The 21,735-nt window shown below is 40.4% G+C and overlaps 1 protein-coding gene across 8 annotated transcripts in view; it reads left to right on the forward strand.

Annotated features, from left to right (window-relative positions):
• The window catches only part of EYA2 (EYA transcriptional coactivator and phosphatase 2), a 95,097-nt gene that overhangs the window by 50,763 nt on the left and 22,599 nt on the right, over window positions 1-21,735 (forward strand). For 7 of the 8 annotated variants that reach the window (XM_051633004.1, XM_051633003.1, XM_051633002.1 and 4 more), the window contains 4 exons: window positions 11,760-11,827; window positions 13,771-13,948; window positions 15,535-15,659; window positions 16,153-16,236. In XM_051633004.1, the coding sequence (XP_051488964.1) occupies window positions 11,760-11,827; window positions 13,771-13,948; window positions 15,535-15,659; window positions 16,153-16,236 (455 nt within the window). The remainder of the gene's footprint in view (window positions 1-11,759; window positions 11,828-13,770; window positions 13,949-15,534; window positions 15,660-16,152; window positions 16,237-21,735) is intronic. The other variant, XM_051633006.1, reaches the window with a different exon arrangement.

Below are 21,735 nucleotides of genomic sequence, written 5' to 3' on the forward strand. Positions count from 1 at the left end.
CCCCATGACCATTGAGACTTCTGCTACATTCACATCAGTCCTTTGGTCACCCCGTTGCTGACATGGGCAGGGACTCCAGGTCATGGGCTAAAGCAGCTGAAAAGGATAATTTTTTATTTACGTATTTTTATAAAACCAAATTTCAAGGGGACTTTAAAAGTGACACTTGGAACCTGTACTTCAAGAACAAAATGTTCATTGCATCATATTGAAAGATCTCGAGGAGGGTGATTTGCAGGGGATCAACGAGGAAAGGTATCTTTAGGGAGTGTGTGCTGCTCAGTTTTGTATTTTGAAGTGTGAGGAAAAAAGTATTTTCTTAAACTAAGCTCTGCAAGTATTGCAAGATGGTAATAGCTCAAGTGTATATGTGAAATAACTTTGGTGTTGCTTGCCTCCATTGAGAACCAGCTTCCAGAGCAATGTAGTGAAGTCATTTGCAGGTGAGCATGGGTGGCTGGACTGTGAATCTTGAGCAGATTGTGCAGCCTGTGTGACGATTCCTCCTTACTGTCCCCTCATTTGAGTTACACAGTCCAGCCAGCAAACAGGCACTCATTGTAGGTGTGTTACATCAATCACCAAGGAATAAATGATCTCTTTGAGTGACAAATGCTTTGTCTCACGGGGCTCTAGGACAAATGTTCTCCTTCGGTAAGTGCCAACATAGTTGGTGCAGGTTTGTTTGCTCTCATGTTTCTTTGGTACCAGTACTACCTCTGGTTGGAATATGTGTCAGGTTGCAGCCTCACTTCTCTGATGGCTGTTGTCAGTAACATGGTACTTCACAAGTACCAAATTCTGCTCTCTGAATCTGCTTGTTTTCGTTACAAACACAGATGATGTAGATGTAATGAGCTACATCTTCAGGTTTTCATCTTTAATTCTAATTATCAGCTGTAGCCTGATTCTTGAGCAAGAACAGTGTCTTGAATGAGGATAGATCATTCTTACTAAGAATGTAAAGAAAAAAACACTATTTTACAGCCAGCCAGATGGGGAAATCTATTTTCATGCTTCCCTGGCATGAAAATAAATTAGATGTGTAAGGGTTTAGAAGCCAAACAGCTAATGCAGTATGTCACACAGATACATAAAAGACGAGATTGTCAAGTTCCATAACTCATAAAAATGATATAAAATTATATCACAAAGGTACTATAGATTAAAATATCTTAATTGCTTTGTAACCATGGGTATGATAGTATATAATCAGACTGGAGTAACATTCAGATAGACTGAAATCTGCTGTTCACTTATTTACTCTGAAGGAGTGACTTTTTTCTCCTTTTTTAAACAGTGTTGTATACAGTCTTGTTTTGTGTCATTGTATTTAGAAAATTTAATTTGTTTCATAATGAAGCAAAGACATATGAATGGGAATGTTTAGTTTGAGGAAGAGGAGGCTGAGGGGAGACCTCATCGGTCTCTACAACTATCTGAAAGGACATTGTAGAGAGGTTGGTGCTGGTCTCTTCTCACAGGTAATTAGCGATAGAACAAGAGGGAATGGCTTCAAGCTGCACCAGGGGAGGTTTAGACTGGACATTAGGAAAAAATTTTTCACAGAAAGAGTGGTTAGACACTGGAATAGGCTGCCCAGGGAGGTGGTTGAGTCACCATCCCTGGGTGTGTTTAAGGGTTGTTTGGATGTGGTGTTTGTGGATATGGTTTAGGGGAGAACTTTGTAGAGCAGGGATGATGGTGTGACTCGGTGATCCCAAGGGGCTTTTCCAACCTGAGTAGTTCTATTATTCTATGATTCTATGACCAATCTGGGGCTGCCACTCATTTGTAGAGTCATAAATCAAAAGAGGAGGCAACAGCTGATGTTAGATTTTTTTGTCTTTAAAGTGATACATTTGTAATGCTGGTGAAGAAGTGTCTTTTCAAGGCCTGTGCTATTTCCTAATCAGTCCTCATGTAAGTATGATTGCAGCTCCAAATCTCCAAACAACACCCTAGGTTAGATACTAGAAGTATATTGTGGTTTTCAGCACACATTTTTCTAAGTTTGCACTTTCTGATGATTTAGCAGTTCACTGATTTCTCAGACTTTTGGTGAAACTGTTACTCAGTAACAGAAATTGACCAGAAGTCACAAAAGTTCATATTCAACTTTTGCCCTAAAGCAACTACCGTCTAAACTGGCAATTGAGGAAACTGCTTCTTGTTGCTGAGGATGAGGGGAGAAATCTTGGGAGTATAAGAGACTTTATCATTTAGTGAGTAATGTAAAATACAAAGAGAAAACTGTGCCAGCATATGAGCTAACCTAGAAAAGCATCAGCTATACAGAGACAGCAATAGCAGCCAACATATAGAGCATTTCCTGTGGTCACAGGAGCATGTGTTACCCCTTTATGGCACATCAGGCCATCTCTTCTCAGCTTGTCATTAATTCCTAGACAATGCCTTGCTCTTCAGTTACTACTGCTAAAATGACAGCTGGTATGAAGCTATGAAGTTGCACAACAGTTAAAACTGTGGCCAAAGACCACTGTGGATACTGTCATTGGGCAGGAAAAGATTTGTCCACTTTTTTTTTTTCACTTTTTTTTTCTTTTTTTGTAATATCCAAATCCATCTACCCACAAAATAGTTTTTAGATTACAAAGGAAAATTCAGTTATGTAACAGGGATAACTTTCTTTTGCCAAGGATCTGCAAAGCAGTATTGAGTACAGAGACAAATCTGGGGCCAGAGACCTACACAGTGAAATTCTCTGGGCATTTGTTTTCTTTGTAGAGCCCACTCTGATCAGCTGTCAAATAATGAATGAATAATAAGCAGCATTTATTTTGTGCAACATTGATTTGAAATGGACTAATTATATATGTTGCTTATGTTTGTGGAATGAATTGCTTATGAATTGTTCTCCTGGCCTGAGACCAAGTAAAATCCAAATATTTAATCAATTTAAATGTTTTATTATGCTGGAAACTTATTTTTCTGAAAGATGCCCAAGTTTCTTGCAATTGTGTGCCAATTTATGTTACATACTTAATAGGAACCCACAAATATCTAATTGGCGTGAATAGTTAGCTCTGCATGCATGAATTTTGCAAAGGAAGTGGCATGTTTAACTTTAAGCTTGATTCTTTAAGTACTTAGTGATGAAATGTGTGAGAAGGGGAAATTTCAATCTACACTTGAGAGATGTAGATCACTCTTTGGCATAGAGATAGTGAATCCATCTGAAGTCCCAGAATATAAAGGAGTGAGAAAGCATGTTCTCAGCAAACTGTCACTCAGATGCCTTAGATTCATAAAATTAAAACCTCAGTAGAAATAAGTAGTCTCTTTCAAAAGCTTCTGCTTCACAGCTGGTTTGCATTAGTTGCAGTCTAAAGCTGTGGCAGCAAAGCTGTGCTCCACTCTGTGGTGAGTTCAGCAGGGAGAGGCCTCTCTCTTCAGGAGGGGTCAGACCTCACTTTTTACTGTGTAAATACAAGGTTCCTCAGAATAACAGCACAGTCTCCCTTTCAAAGATTTTTAAACACTAGGGGCTGACCATGCTAGATTTACTTTTCTTTAAAATGAGCTATCTTACAGGAGAGGGAAGTCAAGGGGACAGGCAAAGGTGTTGACAGTGATTCACTGTAAGCTGCAAGCATCAATGCTACTGCTACCGAAGGAGAAAGCCCTGCTCTAACTTCTACCAGTTACTGCTTTTTTTGAGGTTCCATTCAGAACTGATTCCTTGGTCATTATTAAATAAGGACAGACTTGGGAAGAGGAGTTGAGATTGGAAGGAGTACACACCAGGGTGCGTGGTTGTCAAGCTCGGGGAGCAAATGTGTTTTCAAGAGGGAAATGGGCTGACAAATAATCTGTAAATCATGCTCTGTCTGGGCTCATCATGGGTTTACTGTCAATGGATAAAGAAAACACAGTTTTTGTGTGATATGATGAGGAAGTGGGAGGCAACAGAGAAGAACGGAGTGCTAGTTCCCTAACCTGTTGCCTGACTATCTTAGGAGCATTTGTTGATGTCAGGTAGAGTATTCAAAAGATGGGTTAATGAGCAAAATCAGCATAGAAAACAGTCACAGAGATGTTCAGATGTCAGAGACTTCTGGTTGTGGATTTTGTTTTCAACAGTTTTGTAGGATGTAATTTAAAAACAAGCAAACAATAAACAAAGGATGGTAACAGCTTGGGAAGTTATTAACTTGGCCTTGATTATTCAGCTTATAGTGCAGTTGGCATAGAATATGCTAAAATGTTATAGAAGCTTCACTGAATAATTGATTCAATATTTGAAAATATCTAGAAGGCAGTAGAAGAGCTAGTGTAAAATTACATATAAAAATCTGCATCAAGAAACATCATACGTGCATAGTTGAGCACTTGAAAGTCAGGAAACATCAGATTCATGACCCTGGTGCAATATTGGTGCTGCTTTTTCTTGTATCTTGTTTCCAGGCACTGTGTGAGGTAATGCTCTGGTGGAAAAAAACAGAATGCACTGATACAGTCAAAGACTGTAATGATATTTGTGGACAAATAAGGTCTGACCCTGCTTCAGTTAGCACAGGCTGTGCAGTTCCTCACTGCTGTGCTGGCAGTGGATAATGCTCTTGCATGGGCTTTTTTAGATGCAATTTGGATGCACTTTATATGGTCAGGGTTTAAACACTGAAACTTCTGCACTACAATACTATGACCTCTAGAACTACAGGAATACCTGCACTGTCTGAAGAAGGGTCCACTGATAGTTATTAAAGATAAAAAGAAGAGGATATAAACTTGGCCTAGAAAGTCTGTAACTGGCAGATGAATTGAAGCTGACAAGGCAACATCAGGGCAAAGATCACTCTGCTTTTGTCCTGTTTCTTGTATTTTTCTCTGAGCATCCACTGTTTGCCATAGTTGTGTTTGTTTTCCTGGAGGCACTGCAGTTCTGAAGCAGTGCATAGAGGGGCTGGAAAAGCTTTGGGGCAGATGCCTGGCTCTGCAGTGTCCAGTAGAGAGTTACCATGATCCTAAGTGCTGCGTCAGAGTGGAGACACACTGCCCGGATCACTCATTTCCATTGTTATACAGCGATTGACCTCGCTGAAGGAGAAGGGAATTTCTGAACGTGTGGCTGTGCTCACAGGCCAGATTTTTATCCCCAGCTGCATGACAGCAGATGTTACAGGGCTATTTGGATTTTATTGCTGACCTGGAACTGGAATCTTGTAGCCACTAAACAGCACAAGAGGTGGCAAATCCAGCTTTCCTTTATCATGTCTTGTTATCTGTCAGTGGAGAATTGTGTCCAGGATGAAACTGTAGCTAGAGGAATCTTTACTCTTTGATGTCTGTGGAGTCATCCAAGTAAAGTCAGTTTTACTGGATGTTTTTTCAACAAGGGATTGCACAGAAACAGTCTACATTGTTGTTGTAGAGATATTCACTTCTTGGCCCAAAATACTTCCTTGTAATTTCTTTTTGAAGACAATCCAGTGTGATTTCCTTCTGTAGCTGCAGCATCACTCGATAGGAGTGGTTAAAAGGAACACTTTCTCAAAATATAATAAAATTTAATTCCTTTCCCATGATTCAAATCCTGGGAGTAAATATAAACCATCCCAGCACTTTCAACACCACTGTTGAGCTGGATTGAGCTGTACAGGTGACCAGGCTCCAAAGAATGGTAAAATCCAGGCCCTCAGAACTGCTCTGGTCATCACTTGTTAAAGCTCTTTGAGGCTCTGTGGGTTGAGTACTCCCAGAAGCAGGCAGCAGGGGAACAGCTTTAACTCAGAAATGTTGTACTGTAAAATGTGGTTTATATCACCATTTAGAGTGCCCTCAAACACCTGGTCAGGCTAGCAGGACTGAAAGGGACAAATGGACATCTTTTAAATGGGTTGCCTATTGGTGAGTATTATCTGCAGGAGGTGTTCAGATGCTTCTGGGAGCAATGTCCTTTAACAGACACTGCTGATGTCAAGTGCTATAATGTTGTAGAATCCTCCTTTTTATCTAGGTTAATATGCTGTGCTGTTCTCTATGCTGTCTGAGCCCTTACAGACAGAAATACAAGACTTTTTGGGGAAGGATTCATTATATCTAATGGCAAACAGTTCAACAATACGCTGCAAAGTGCATATGGGTTGAGTTTTTCTTCTCCTTTAACAGGTCAGATAGTCCTGAAATACCTCCACAGCTGACAGCCATGCAACATTTTATGAGCTTTCTTGCCCAATAAATGCAGGCAGATGTTGTAGGATTTGGAACCTTACAAGGCACTGGAGTATAGCTGGTGGGAGGTAATTTTGATGAGTTCTTAACCTCTCACTAAAAAAGTAGCAGCTTGAAGAAGGCAATATTTACTGCAGGAAACATTAGCTTGTCAGAGGGCTGAAACGCCGCTAAGAACCTTTCTGAATGACCGTGCAAGTCTTCAGCCAGATGTTCTTTGTAGCACAGAGTAATGCACACTCTGCTGGGAGTTAGACTGAGGCCCTTCCTTGCATCACTCACGGTCAACGTCGTTTCCTGTAGGAAAACAGCTTGCTGATGTAAGAGTACACAAGCCATTATATGCAAGCTTGTAAAATGCTATGCAGTTCAGCTGAACCCTATAGGCATTTATTTTATTAGTGCTAAGTGATCAAACCTTGGCAGTCTTAGGTTAATGGTTGTTGATGATCTTAAAGGTCCTTTGCAATCTAAACAATTCTATGATATTATTTAATAATACTTTGGGAGAACTCACCCTGAAACTGCTGTGCTATTCATCAACAAGTTAGAGGAAACACTTTGATCTAAGCTTCTTTTTTCTATTTCAAGCATATTCAGAAGCACCCATGATAGCCACCCTCTGAACACCCTCAGCTCAGTCTGGCTGGCTGCCTAGAGAACTGTGATAAATGCCCTGCTGTCCACCTGTGTTGAACCTGGCCATCTCCTCCTCCAATTGTTGAGTATTTCATTGAATATTGCATGTACAAACCATATGTTCTTCTAAACATAGCAGCTTACTCTCTTTTGAGCTGCACAGGAGACTTGGAAAACACATTCCTGATGTCAGGGCCTCTCTGACCTGTGAAGTGCAAGGACACAAGCCTGATTTTTAGAGTTTGCTGTGGTATTGAACTGAAGCACACCACAGGCTGATCCTGCCTCTGTCATCACAACTCTGTGGGACACCAATATTCCTGTGTTGTATTCTTATGTTGTACTGTGTACTCATGCATTCAAAGAAAACTTTTTTTAGCAATGCCAGAGCTTAGTTCTGAAGATACTAAAAATAACCATGAATATTCCCTGATTTTCTTTACTTGCTTTTACCTGGAGAGGAGGGGAAGAAATGCAACCTGTTATTGCAGTGACTGAAAAAGAGAAAGGGAAAAACTTGAGAGGAAGGAGAAGCTGGCATAAAAGTTTTTGCAGGAGCACAGTCCAGATCACACAATATTGAAATTATCATGGGCCATGGCATAGATTTTAAAATACTTGGATTAAAAAGGGAATGAGGGGAAAATAGCAAATGAAATCCATCTGTATGGGAACAGGAATATACCATCAATCAGCTCACAAAGAGTTTCTCTATACTTGTTGCCCTTGGACTCTCACATAGAGAAGGGCCATGTCTACTTATCAAGGAACAGTCGTGGCACTGAATATGTATGGCATGTGCATGCCTTTTATGAGGTGTCTTTTCATGCAAATGTGTTTGTGATATACATACTTTACAGGAACATTTACAGTACCATACATCTGAAGACCTATCCTTCTCTGGAGTCCAGATTGTTTTATTACCAGCTAAATGTTCTTTAAGCTACCTGTGAATGAGGGCATTGTGACATTTAGCAACTGGTTTGATTGAACACAGATGTGAACCATATTCCATATGGAGAAGATCCAAGGGGAGAGATCCTAGGCTTGTTTCTGATTTGCAAGTTGGAGTTTGAATGCAATTACTTGACATGGAGCTACCAAGATAAATGGAAACAAATCACTTGCTTGCACATCTACAGTATTGCAAAGGTAAAATCAGTTGCATTTTGAGATAGTTCCTTGTCTTCGGAGGTCAGGAAAAGAAGCCAATATATATATAAGTTCTGTAGAAATGGGCAGTATCCACTCAGAATGGGAGGGGGCCAAGCATTCATGTACATGCTTACCAAGAGGCTTCCTAGGTATGCCCCATTCCACAGAAGCACTGCTTCCTAATGTCAATGCAGTTTATCTCTGAATATTACAGGAAGTGCTATTACCTGGGAAAGCACTTGAAAAAAATATGGTTACATGGGGAACAGGGCTGAACTGATAATTCCAGTATGCTAGGTCTGTTGATAATTTTCCAGTATTTCTTGATTGTACTCCAGAAACTGAATGCAAAACTGAAATTGCACTTGGCAGAATTCATTTTATTACAGAAATGCTTATTTCTTATTGACAGCTTTGGGAGGAAAACCTAATATTTGGGGCCAGTTCTGTGTTGTGAACTGCTGAGTCCTACAAGGCTGCTCCCAGAAGCTGTAACTAGCAAGCCTCATTCTCTACTCAGGAAGGAAGAGGGTCCATCATTCTTGTCATTGACTGTGGTGCTTGTTTATTCTCCTTTCATTTGAAGTGATTGTGTATAATTGAAAATGTGGTCTCTCCAGTCTAGCCTGTGAAGTGGAACAGGGGCTGAGCCTTAGTTGTCCCCATGAAACAGCTGTAGTACCCACAAAAAAGGCTGATATTGAAATGAAATATTTCTAAACCTGAATCTTCAAGAACTTTGTTTTCCATGCAGATAATTGATTTTTGTTTGTTTGTTTGTTTTTTTTTTCTCCTAGCTTTTCATTCTTGTTCAGCTGGGAAGAAATTCCAAGTTTTTACTAGCTTTGTCTGAAGTGTCCTTATGTCTATCTATTCTGTTGTAACAATACTGAGCTGCCACAAGACACTGAGCTTAGCAGCTCCCCAGGTATACCCTGGGGAGATGCTGGTGGGGGTATTGAATTCTCCAAATGTGGTGCTGTAGGGGCAGAAGAAGGAAGCTGTGTTTAATGTTTTGCATCTGGGGAAGAACAATACCATGTACCAGTACAGGTTAGGGGCTGACCTGCTGGAGAGCAGTGTAGGAGAAAGGGACCTGGGGGTCCTGGTGGGCAGGAGGATGACCATGAGCCAGCAATGTGCCCTTGTGGCCAAGGCAGCCAGTGGCATCCTGGGGTGCATTAGAAAGGGGGTGATAAGTAGGTCAAGTAGGTTCTTCTCCCTTCTATTCTGCCTTGGTGAGGCCACATCTGGAGTATTGTGTCCAGTTCTGGGCCCCTCAGTTCAAGAAGGACAGGGAACTGCTTGAAGGAGTCTAGCGCAGAGCTACAAAGATGATTAAGCTACAAAGAGTGGAACATCTCCCTTATGAGGAAAGGCTGAGGGAACTGGGTCTCTTTAGCTTGGAGAAAAGGAGACTGAGGGGTGACCTCATCCATGTTTACAAATATGTAAAGGGTGAGTGACAGGACGATGGAGCCAGGCTTTGTTCAGTGATGACCAGTGATAGGACAAGGGGCAATGGATGCAAACTGGAGCATAGGAGGTTCCATGTGAGTATCAGGAAGAACTTCTTTCCTGTGAGAGTGACAGAGCACTGGAACAGGCTGCCCAGAGAGGTTGTGGAGTCTCCTTCACTGGAGACATTCAAAACCCGCCTGGACACGTTCCTGTGTGATGTGCTCTGGGTGATCTTGCTCTGGCAGGGGGGTTGGACTAGGTGATCTTTTGAGGTCCCTTCCAACCCCTAGGATTCTGTGATTCTGTTATCTCAATTTAGACAAACTATGCTCAAATGATACTCCTACTTGGTCAGGATACAATGACAGGGGCTAGAATAAATTAAAAACCTGAGTTGTCAAAATCTGTTCTGAGGCCTGTTGAACTTCAGGTTATAGGAAATGCCAGTCTGAAGTACTTTCATAAGTATGTAAATATGCAGGTAAAAAATCAGAAAGTTTAGTTTCTGTCTCTGCATCATAGTCATTCCTTTTGAAAACCCCTTGGGCAGAGAGAGTGAGACTGCAGCAGCCTGTAGGGACACCTGAGCTTAGATGTGGGTAGCTCAGCTAAAATGACAAAAATACATTCTAGAAAACCAACAGTGTAAAATCCACCCTGTAGAGTCTAGTCACGATGCAGTGTGGCAAGCTGTGGAGCACTAGTCATTCCCCATCTTCTCACCCCTAGTTCCTACCCTCTTCTTTCTGCTCATGTACCCACCCTGTGTGCATGGACACTCCCTTTGCACAGCTGATGCAAAGCTCAGAGTAAATTCATTCAAATTGTGCAGATCTCTCCTTCTTTTTCTAATTCTCTCTGATTGTTTGGAAAACAGGAAGCTATGGTATCATGTGCAGGTAGCACAGCAATAAACATGTTCTCATCACAATTTACACATAAAGCGTGAGTCCCTCGAGGTAACTCATCCCCCTCTTGACAGCTTTAATAAAGGATGATGGATTGTTTCTAAATGACAGTTTAGGAAGATAAAAAATTCCCCCCTGTATTGTTTTGAGCACTGGTGTACAAGAACTGTTTTGTGTTCTGTGAAAGTTGTTTTTGCCTGTAAGCACTGGGGCTCTATTACTCCCCTTCACAGTGGTGAGAAATGCTTAGTTACCACAGGAATATATTCATCCTGCTGCATACATGTGACTTTTTGAAAAACTGCAGTAATGCAAAGCCTGGTGTGGGCAGGAAGTGGGGAAATGCCAATAGCTGAATGTGTTGCTGTCTTGGGAATGCTGCTCTGGGTAGTCTCCCCATCTGGATTGTGAGGGGGAGGAGGAGGGATTGGATACTGGTCTACCCAGAGTTGCCTCTGAAGGGTGAATGCCAGGAGGAGGCATCACCTGAACACAGCTGCACTGGCTCAGCTCCCCAGCCAGCACATGCAGGGGGCTTGGGGACATCCAGGCCTCCAGGTACCTGAAAGTCATCTGCACCCTCTTTTCCCCCTCCCTGACCTTTTATTTTTTAAATTACATGTGGCAGCAAATTAGTGCTGGAGGGCAGAGTCCTCCCTCTTGTTTCTTCTCGGCTTGAGATTTATTTCTCAGTGCATGTGCTTTGTAGCTACACTTGGCAGAGTGGAGTTTGTTCAGCTGTCCATTCCCTAACTAATCTGGTGTCTTAAAATAAAAACAAGCAAGTGGATCTTTGGAGAAAGATTGCCCCAGAAAGACGTGCAGAGAGCCATATGGTTAAAACACCACTGCTCAAAGTCATTCACATGGTAAGAAACCAGATAAGAAAAAAAGGCTGAGTGCCTGATTAGGGCTCAGTCACAAAATGAAGCCCAGACACGAGCCCACTGTGGCCACCCAGCACCAAAGCCATATTTCTTTCACTGTGGAAAGTGGGTCTGTGCTCTTTGGAGCCCATCACCTTCCATTAGGATGGAATATGGCATAGTCCAGCTTTTGCCTCCTGTATATGAACAGCCAGGTCACGGACCAAGCACTGCTTTTTATTAGAAAAAGAAAATAACTGAATTTTAAATTTGGGTTGAATCCTTGTTTTCATGCTCTCTTTCCCAGCTCCATAAGTGTTTGTTTTAGTGTATGTGCTGGTTGTCTTTGCATAACTTTCAGTAAGCATACCTCAGTATTAGTCCTAAGTCTTTACAGTCTGTATTTGTCAAGATTTGTGATACACTTTTTTTTCTAGTGAACAGGTACTTTCCTTCCTGTTGGAAACTATTTGTATTAATATATCCTGTTACTTTGATTGCTGATGTGTTTTATGACTGATATTTTTTCCCTTAGGCACAACAGGGATTTACCAGGGAGCCAATGGCCTGACAAATTCTGCAGGATTCACTGCTATGCATCAGGTATGGTTCAGCCATTATTATTGGCAACCTTGTCACTTACTTTAAACACTTGCCAGACTGGTAGATCAGAGAGATTATTCTAATGCTCACATATATTTAAGGGAAGGCATTGCCATGTGTTTTGCTGAACACCATTTTGCTCCATTCCTGTGGCCTGTCCATTTGCTCGGTGTCTGTGTATGTGGATTAGTTTTCAGATGTGTCTCAGTACACATGCTGGCACAGAGTGCAGTCCTTGCAGGAGGAGGGTGCCCTGGCAGTCTCTGCTGTGCTACTGTAGTAGTGCCAAGAGTTTCATCATTCCTCTGCCATCTTACAACTTTGAGATATGTTTTCCATCCTGTAAGAACAGGATCCTGTTGTCTGCTGTCTTGGCACAGTGTAATAAACATGAACAATTTGAAAGAAGCGTTGGCAGGCTCTGATGAATCTTGAGCCATCTGAGCTGTCTGTGTGCTTCCTGCTTGGAGAATACACCTGTCTGTGGGCTTCGTGCTTCAGATACCATGATGGATGTGTGTGTATAAATAAACAGCTTGCATATATACACAAGACAGATGTTTTTCAGTAGCAAATGGCTCTTCAAGATTGAACCAAACAAACACACCCAGAAAATGTGTTTTGGTTGGCCAGTAATCTCAATTCCTTGTTTGTCAGGTGATGGTTGACTTGTATTTTTAATGACAATAGCGGGCAATTTATTTATTACTTCAGTTTTGGCTAAAAACATCAGCATTTGCTGATAGAAGTGGATTTGATTGAAGTATGGAAGTTATCTAAAAAGGTAAAAATAATAGGGCTGTCTTCATTATTTTGTGATATTCTTTAAGACAAAACAATGAAATTATCTAATTTCTTTTTCAGTTGTTATTATGACAACCTGAGTCTTTGTTCTTGAGAGCTTCCTGGTGACTTAAAGTGAATGATATAGCTGTGTCACAGACAAAGATGTAAGCTGTTAAGGAGGAAAGTGTTATTAGTCTTTCTAAAGACTATTTAATACCAGAGACTAATTAGCATTTCTGATTAAATAAAAACTTTTTGGTGAAAGACAGTCCCCAGGGCATGAATACAGTTCTCTGAAAAAGCAAGTAGGTGGACAAGTGCAGGAGTCACAAAGCAAAAAGCAACAGATCAAATTTTCCATATTAAAGAAGTTTTTAGAAGAATATATTTCTAATATATTTCTATATATTAGAAGTTTTCTAATCTATTTCAGTGTTCTGCTTCTCACATAAATGGAACATATGAGGATAATGCTATGAAGTTTGTTTGGGAGACTTAAAATCAGAACAAAGGGGTTTGTGATACCTCAGCTCCCCAAGGTCAGTTGCACCTTGTAGTTTTAGTTCATTTTTCTGTAGGCAAGATCACTCAGGCATTTAGTTATTGCTGAGATAGTTGGACCATCTCAACGGTGAGTATTTCTGCAAAACAATTGCCACTTTTTTTCTTCATTTTTGTGACCTGTTCTAACAGGTGATCAGAAAAACGTTGCTGATCATGGATGGGAAAATGCAGCCTGTTTTCTCCTTCCCCCACCCAATTATTCATTCTATTCTTCTAATTTCTTAAGTATTTTGTTGTTTACAGAGACTCTGTGTTCCACCACAACCTGTTTCAAAAAGCTGCCCTATTTCACTCCTATATAAAATCATTGAACTCTCTAATACAAAATGTGTCAGTGCTGATAACTAAAATGCTATATAAAAAGCAGAACTCTTCCTGATTTCTAATCTCTTGCTGATTGGTTCATTGCAATAATATAGGAATACATTTGGGAGAAGAAATGTAATTTCAGAAGTGAGTGGAACATAGTTCTTTAGTGAAATATTCCTGAGCTAAGACTTGCTGCATGTGTAGATACTGCCTTTGTGGTGCCTTACTCATTTATAATATAAAACCAGATACACAGAAGTTAGATTTTTCTTTTTTCCTCAAAGGAATATTCATCATATCCAAGCTTTCCTCAAAGCCAGTACTCACAGTATTACAGCTCCTCCTACAACTCTCCATACGTGTCTGCAAACAGCATCAGCCCCTCAGCCATCCCAACCTCCACTTACTCTCTGCAGGAGTCTTCTCACAACATCACCAGTCAGAGCACAGAATCACTGTCTGGTAGGTGCATCTCTTGTGTTTTCAATTTGGCAGTCTCAGCCACCTGTAAACAAAAAAAAAATAACCTTGTTGTTGGAATTTTTAAATAGACATATATTTACATGGATAAATCAGATTTCCTAGCACTTAACAGTTCTGCTTACACAGTGCAACACAGACTTTTGGGAAGAGATGAGAATATCCAAGCTCTGTAAAACCATCCTGTGTCATTTTCATGAGGATGCAAGGTTTGATCTCTTCTAAAGGTAGTACAGAAATCTTTAAAAATTACATACAAAACTAAAATGGGTGGCAGTGGGATCAAAACAAACAGCCATACTCTGAAACAGTCCCAGAGCACCCTCAGTGTCTGATGCCTTTTTAGCCCATGTCTCTATCAAGGTTTATATTCATCTCTTACAACAACATGGAATACATGCATTCATAAATAAGCAGATACGAGAAAGCCCCTCTTCAAAAAGCAACACAAACTGTTGGTATAAGCTGAAAGTTCAAGATCAATCCCATGCAAAAAGCTTCAAAATTTGTGGTCTCTCTTTGAGTGCTTACTTTTTAAAGTCTCAAAGCTGAAATGCTTTATGGAATTACTGATGGATTATGAGTCTCCAACGTATTGTTCAAGTACGATCTTCAGATATCACTTCCCAACTAAAGTTTTCATTGGCATGGAATATGCCACATAATTTGTGGATGATCACAGTATACACCCATTGTAGGTCTGTTGACTTAAGGAACAAATCTGAACATCTGTGGTTGCTCTAGAAGAAAAATAAACTAATACTGGTTTTTAAACAGAAGTGATCACTGATTGCTCTAAAAGCAGTTGGTGGATTTTCTCTTCCTTAGATCTTATCTCAGGCTTTTTGAGAAAGGGTGATTTCAAAAAGACTTGTTAGGGACAATCCAAGCTTCTCTGAAGAAGAATATGGTTATTCTAGGAAGCTGGAGAGCCCACAACATAGCAAGGTGAAATGAAAAATGTTTTTGAAAAGGATTTGTAACAAGGTAAGTGAAATCTGAACAGGTTGATTAAACTCAAGCCAATCAAAACAGATACTTTATACAAGGAAGATCACTTTTGACTACCTCTTCTCAGTTGTTTCTAAAATACTGTCCTCTGTGAAATGGAATATGGCTATACAGTATTTTTAAATAAAAGATGATGTTGAAAGTGTATTAATGATGAGCATCCATCAAATTAAAAAAACAACAACTTTTTTTCAGAAGTCAAATTGGTCTTGGTTCCTTTGCCTTTCTAATTTCCCACTGGAAAAGCAGGGGCTAAAATTAAAAAAGCTGTTTGTTGTTTTTTTTTTCAATGAAAAAGGTGATAGGTGTTTGAAGTGACACATCCATTTTAAAATTTTATACAGGCAGTCCTGGTGGTTTTTGAAATTGTAACGAATCTTAGAGGAGTTGCAAGTTATTTCTCTAACAATGTCCCCTATTGACCTGAGAAGAGTACAATTTTCTGATGGTATTTTCCCAGTGTTTCTGGTGCTCTTCATTAAAAGGTCTCATGCTTTAATTATAAAGATACAGTCTAAAATTTAAGTTAACAATGAAATGTCTTTTATTCATCATAGGGGAATACTCAACACCTGCAAAAGATATAGAAGCAGACAGACATCACAGAGGGTCAGATGGCAAGGTGCGAGCCCGGTCAAAAAGAAGCAATGATCCTTCCCCTTCTGCTGACAGTGAGATCGAGGTAAGAACTTTAATTTAGTAAATGCAGTAAAGATAAACAGTTACATCTGTTAGCAAATCCCGCCGTCAGACTAGTGAGTTGTAAGGGCCAGAATGAAATCAATAATAGAATTGGGGCCTACAGACATGGGTAGTCAAAATAATCGCTCGATTTCTGTACTATCAGCATCTCAAAACTGTTCTTCATATGTACTTCTTTTTTCCTTGGGGCTTTTTATATGTCTGCTAGTTTGCTCCCCTGACTTGACATGCAATGGGGGATTTCTGTAGTTGTTAGGAGGGCAGACTCAGGATGATCAACACACACATAGTTCCAAAATTCCTGATGTTTCATTTTGCCTGCTTTCACAAAGCATCTACAGTGAGAGCACCAAATGGGTTTGAGATCTTAAGAAGCTCTAGACCAACAGGACATATTTCCTGACTGAACAAATTCTTGTAATTTCTTAATATGTAACTGTATTTCTTTTTTACCACCCTGTCTGTGACCACAGCGTGTGTTTGTGTGGGATTTGGATGAGACCATAATTATTTTTCACTCCTTACTCACGGGAACTTTTGCATCCAGATATGGGAAGGTAAGACTTAATTTTTTTAACATTATTGCTTGTCCAGCCAAATTGCATCAGGAACTGTGGGGGCAGCTAATGAGACAGCTTTTCAAACAGATGCTGCCAATTTTATTCAGACACATTTGTATAAATATGTCCTGTGGTATTTCCTTCTAACATGTGAAAATTTAATTTACCTCCCTTTCATGTTGCAAGTAGCCCTTTGTTTTTCAAAAGCTTATATTGTTCAGCTGCTGCTAGATAGGATAGAACCAGGATGTTCTTTCAGTGTCTGTCTTATGCAAGAAAGAGCCTATCAAGCAGCCAGACAGCATTAACTTCAGCCTGAATGAGCTAACACATTTTTTGTTAGAGCAGTGTGTCCTTAATGAATCTCGGGCAGTTTTTAAGAGAGACACTGTGTTGGTCAGTGAAATTTGCCATAAAGAATACTGGCTCTTCTTTCCACATGGCTGCTGAAGCTCAGATTTTTATGGAGTTTTATGAACCATGCCTTTAGCAATCCATATTTTAGATACCTCCTTTGAAATGCAGAGTGTTTGGGTAAATCTGTGGCTGAACAGACTGAAGTTGGCTGCTAAGGAGAAAATGCTAGTCTTTGGCTTCAGTACCATGTGCTTCCATTTCTTCCTAAGGCAGTTTTTTTAATGATAAACACTGAAGTCACTTTGAATTACAGAATGTCAAACACTTTTAAGTGGGTAGGAAAAAAGACAATATCATTACCTAATTAAAGGTGGATGACCTAGCTGGCAGCTGTTTCCACACATGGCTTTGAACACTCAGCTTCATCAGGAGACTGGAAAATCACGCTGCTTCTCTCTAGAAAGCAGAAATATGATTTGACATCATCTCATGGCTTTACCAGCTGTACTTGTTTTATGATGGTTATAACAAGCTGAATGTGTAATTAGTAAGATAGATTTATTGTTTGCTATTAGATGGGCACAGTTGTAAAGGATATAAAATGGTGTTTGTGGTGTGGAAGTCTACTGCAGCACTTGGAATGCTGCTAACACTTCTAACAGCACCCTCTGAAAACCAAGCACGTGTTTCCAAGCAGGGATTTATTCAGACCCGTGTTGTACAAGGTAATTGAGGCAGTTACTTTTCCCAGGGAACATAATGAACAGTCTGAGGTATACAGGTGTAAGCTCAAACACACTGCTTGCAAAAAATAGAAAGAATTAGGCAGGATCAGGAAACATAAACTTACACTGTGTAGATCTGCTATATAGTCATGCTTAGCATTGGGTAGGGGCTGCAGTATGCACAGGGAGAATTCCCTTAATGGACTGACTTTGTCCTGCATAAAACCTCTGAAGCAGATGCCTTCATCTCCTGCCAGGTTTAGACGGAGTGGGGTTGGAATCTGCTGCATGGAGGCAGATGGTGATGGACTGAGAGATGAGGTGGACCCATGGAGGTGAGAAGCCCTGCCAGAGAAGTACCTGTGAGGTAGCTAGTGCTGATGGGCTGCCACAAAGAACAAAGGTAGAAGCTGCCATCTCTAGAATAGCTAGTGTGGGGATGAAGTGGGGTCAGGGAGTGGAGCAAGAAAGGATTTATCAAACACACTTACCCGTGTCCCCATCCTCTGTGGGAGCAGAGTTAGGCCAAGACAGGGCACTCATGAACAGCAGCCTGCAAAAGGGACTAAGGAGAGAGAAAAACAGGAAAATGGAAACTTGAGGGATTGTCTTTTTTGGAAGGCCTTTAAAGGTACAAAATGACAAAGTTCTGTTGGCTTTCTCCTTTCTAGAAATGTAAATAATTATACAAACAGGAATTTTTATTTTTTTTATTACAACAGGCTCTTTGAGAAACTTCTTTAGAAAGATTTTTTTTTTTGTTCTTATTTCTTCATTTGTTTCATCAGTATTAAATAGGGCTTTCCTATAGGGGAACTGGTTGTGTTATAAAAGTATTACAGGCTAATGGCGTGATCCAAAGACAACCAGAGGTTTTGGTGGATTTTGGACAGACTTTAAACCAGAGGGGAATACAGCACACTCAGAGGTTCCTCAGAGCATGGACAGTTCATCTGAGGTGTTTAAAAAATAATTTGCTGGCAGCATTAATAGAAATTAAACCACAACATTTACTCAAGACTGAAGTATGAATGACTAGCCCAGCCTCAGGTGCTTCTTTTTTGTCCCCTCTGCACAAATTCCTTGCTCTATCCCATGGATTACACAGTTATCAGACATTTGTTCCTAATGTCTTTCTCATTCCCACGGGTGCTGCCGTGTGACCTTTACAGTGGCAGGCAGAGTGACCTGCAAATTCACGGCTCCTTTTGCCTTCTGGCCTGGGGATGGGCGCTTACCTGCACAAACACACTGAGTGACTGGGGCAGCAGAGCTGTCAGACCCAAGGAAATCTCTCCACCCTTTGGTTTCTCAGCAGGAGGCCCTCTGACAAGAAAAGAAAACCTAGTTCCATGGGCAGTTAACCCTGGATATTATATTCAGGTGCGTTTAGCAACTTGTTCTGCAGGCTTCTGATCACTGTATGGGTGCAGAGTATTTACCATGTGCCTAGAGACCACAACAGATGTAGACCACCATTATAGCTCGAAGTACTGTCCACCCAGCCCTTTTAATCCCTTCAGGCATGTATAAGAGAGGTCCCATTCCACAGGAAGGTGGCTGCGGTCTTTACTGTGTCTGCAAAGATCTGCCCACCAAATCATTGACTAAACAGAATGGGAAAAAATAGTCAAAATGCAGAGCATTGCTGCTGGGGTTTACCATCAGCTGAGTAAAAGACAAAGGGCTTTGGCCATTTGTTCAAAGCAGCTGGGTGCAATACAGAAAGGCTTTTGGTGGTATTAATTCAGACACAATGAAAAGAGATTGTAGCTCTCCTAACCAAAAACATCAGGAGTCTACTCACCTTTCCCTGACTAAGGTATTTGCAAGTTTGTTACCATAACCTGTGTTGAGAAAGCATTAAAAACAAAATTCTGAAACTTTTTCAGTCTGAGAAATTAAATCAGAAGTCCAGATTCATTCCCATGCTTTTTGAAGGAGTAGTGTCAAAAAAATAGGGAGCACTGGGTGTGTTGTTTTCCCTAGCTAAGGGTTATGTCTGACACTAACACCTTTTTTTCAATATTTTGCATTGTTTCCAGAATGTGTGTTCCTCCTTGAGATTTTAGTGTCAAAATGAATTCTGTTTGAAGTAAAATCTGGAGTTAAAATTCAGCTTTACATGCCAGTTGCTCTGAAATCCTGCAACCAAATGGAAAGGATTTTATTTTAGCACTAACTTAAAGAACTGAATACATATGGGATGGTCTAAATTACTGAATTGTGTTGGAGCTTTATCAGTAATCTGACAATGTCTGCTGATACCAGGAAGTTACAATCTACAGAATTTCCTGTAAGATGGACAGCAATTTCTGGGATTGTACCGCATCTTGAATTGGCTTGAATTTAGAAAAAACATGCTGCAAAAACTAAGAAAGCACATCATGTCCCAGCTTTAAATCACAGTCATGTGGAGTCATGTTCTAGATTTTAGTTCACCTTAGCTGAAAGGTGTTGAGATGGCCTGTCTTTGCCTGTGTCCCTCTGAGCCTGGACTGTGTGCTCACTTTGCCTAAAGTGGCCTCTCTGGCTGCTTTCACTGGGGACTTGCAGTTTGCCTTGTAGTATTTTGATTAATGTAGAAACTTGATTGATGCAGAGGCTGTTATTCTATGATAGCTGTGGTTTTTTATTGCTTTTGCATTTCAGAAGTGGCAGCACGAGGTTTACACAAGTTGTAAGCAGGCAGGTAGCAGTGAGGTGGAGGCAGGGCAGGCACTCAGGCATATGCAGCCTGTGTGAACACGGGCTCTGCCTCTCTGATAAGGGACATGCAGTGACACAGGTATGAGAAGGACAAGGACAGACTCCTCCAACCATAGCAGGTCTCGAGACCTTTTGGACAGAGCAGCTAAAATTGCTGCTTGGCCAGCCTGAGGACAGGACATAAACATGTTTTTCTATCATTTCAAGGAATTGTCATAGCTGCTGTGTGTTGTCTGTGAACAGGACCGTCTTGTTCTCACTAGAAATTATGTGGATTTAAGAAACCTTATTCCTCAAAAGTTTCACTAGCAGTTATATGTTCCTACAGAAAGTTTTCCCTGAAGCTTATTATAATCTTCAATTTAAAAAAAAGTCATTGAAAAGTTCCTTCTTGGCTCTACTAGAGATCTTTTTAAAATCCTAGGGTGGATTTTTTTTTTTTCTTTCCTGCTTTCATTGAATGCTTCAAGTAGCTTGTGCTTTTCCCTGCTTTGTTCTCTCGCAGGACCCTAAAGCCAGGACCTGATTGAAACACCATAGGGATTTAATCAAATGTGATGGTGATTCATGCTTCTAATGGCTGAATCTGTCCTTTACTACTTTACAAACTGAGAAGGAATAAAACCCCATTTTATTGCTCGGCTGTTAAAAACTATTTGTAGAAGTTGCTAAGGTTCAAATCAAAAGCGCCCTCCCTTGAGAACTATTAGTTAATTCTAAGTGCCATGGCATTGCTTTTTTTCTTCTTCTCTCACTTGAGATGTGGCCTTATATCACTACTGCTGTTCAAACATCTGAGAGTTTTCCATTCCTTTGACAAACATGAGCCAAAGTGCTTAAGGACATCTGTTTATTTTATTTCTTTAATGAGAAAACCTTCCAATTTCTTACTGGCTCAGCTGTGTTTATTTACATTTTGTTAGTCATATGTGTGGGGCACCTTGGGATGTTAAAAACCTGCAGAGGCCTATGCTGAGGGCTGCTAGCAGGCATCCTCATCAGAAAAGCAGAATAAGCCCTTCCTAAGGAAAACACAGTCCTTGGAACTCCATAAAATAGATTTTCAAAACAAATAGAGCCTAATTCACTCAGTAGATCATGGATTAAGTCAAGATGAATACAATTTGGAAAGGATTTTCTGAGGAAGTTGGAGATTTTTTTACCCACTGGAGGCTAAACCTTGTATTTAATGCCTTTTTAAGTTAAATTAAAAAAGCATTCAATCACTGCAGGTAATAAAAAAGTCTGTTACTTTAGACATGCTGCTATATCAATTATTAGTTCATTATTGGAGAGAAGGGAGTAAATAATTCCAGCCATTTGACTATTTTAAATGTGTATTTCAGGAGCAAACATCTGTGTTTATCATCTGTACTGGCTGATGAGAAGCAGCAGCAGAAATAGCAAAACCAGCTCCACAACAGCCTAGGTGGTGGTGGGCACGGGACGTGCTCTGAACTTGAGTAGATGTAACCTCTTGTAGTAGAGCTTATGTGAGCAGAGGGTTTTCTAAGCAAAGTGCATGTGTGGCGTTTGGAAGTATTAAAGGGTTACTTTTTCCATAAAATATAGATCAGAAACAGTGCTGGATTGTCAAACAAGGATGAGTAAAGGGAACCTGTTTTGCAGTGTTGCTGAATCATGACTTGATTTTAAGGGAAAAATAGTTTAAAAAACCAAAGGGACGTAACTCCCATCAGGAATC

Source organism: Apus apus, chromosome 15 (genome assembly GCF_020740795.1).
Source record: "Apus apus isolate bApuApu2 chromosome 15, bApuApu2.pri.cur, whole genome shotgun sequence".
Taxonomy (NCBI): Eukaryota; Metazoa; Chordata; class Aves; order Apodiformes; family Apodidae; genus Apus; species Apus apus.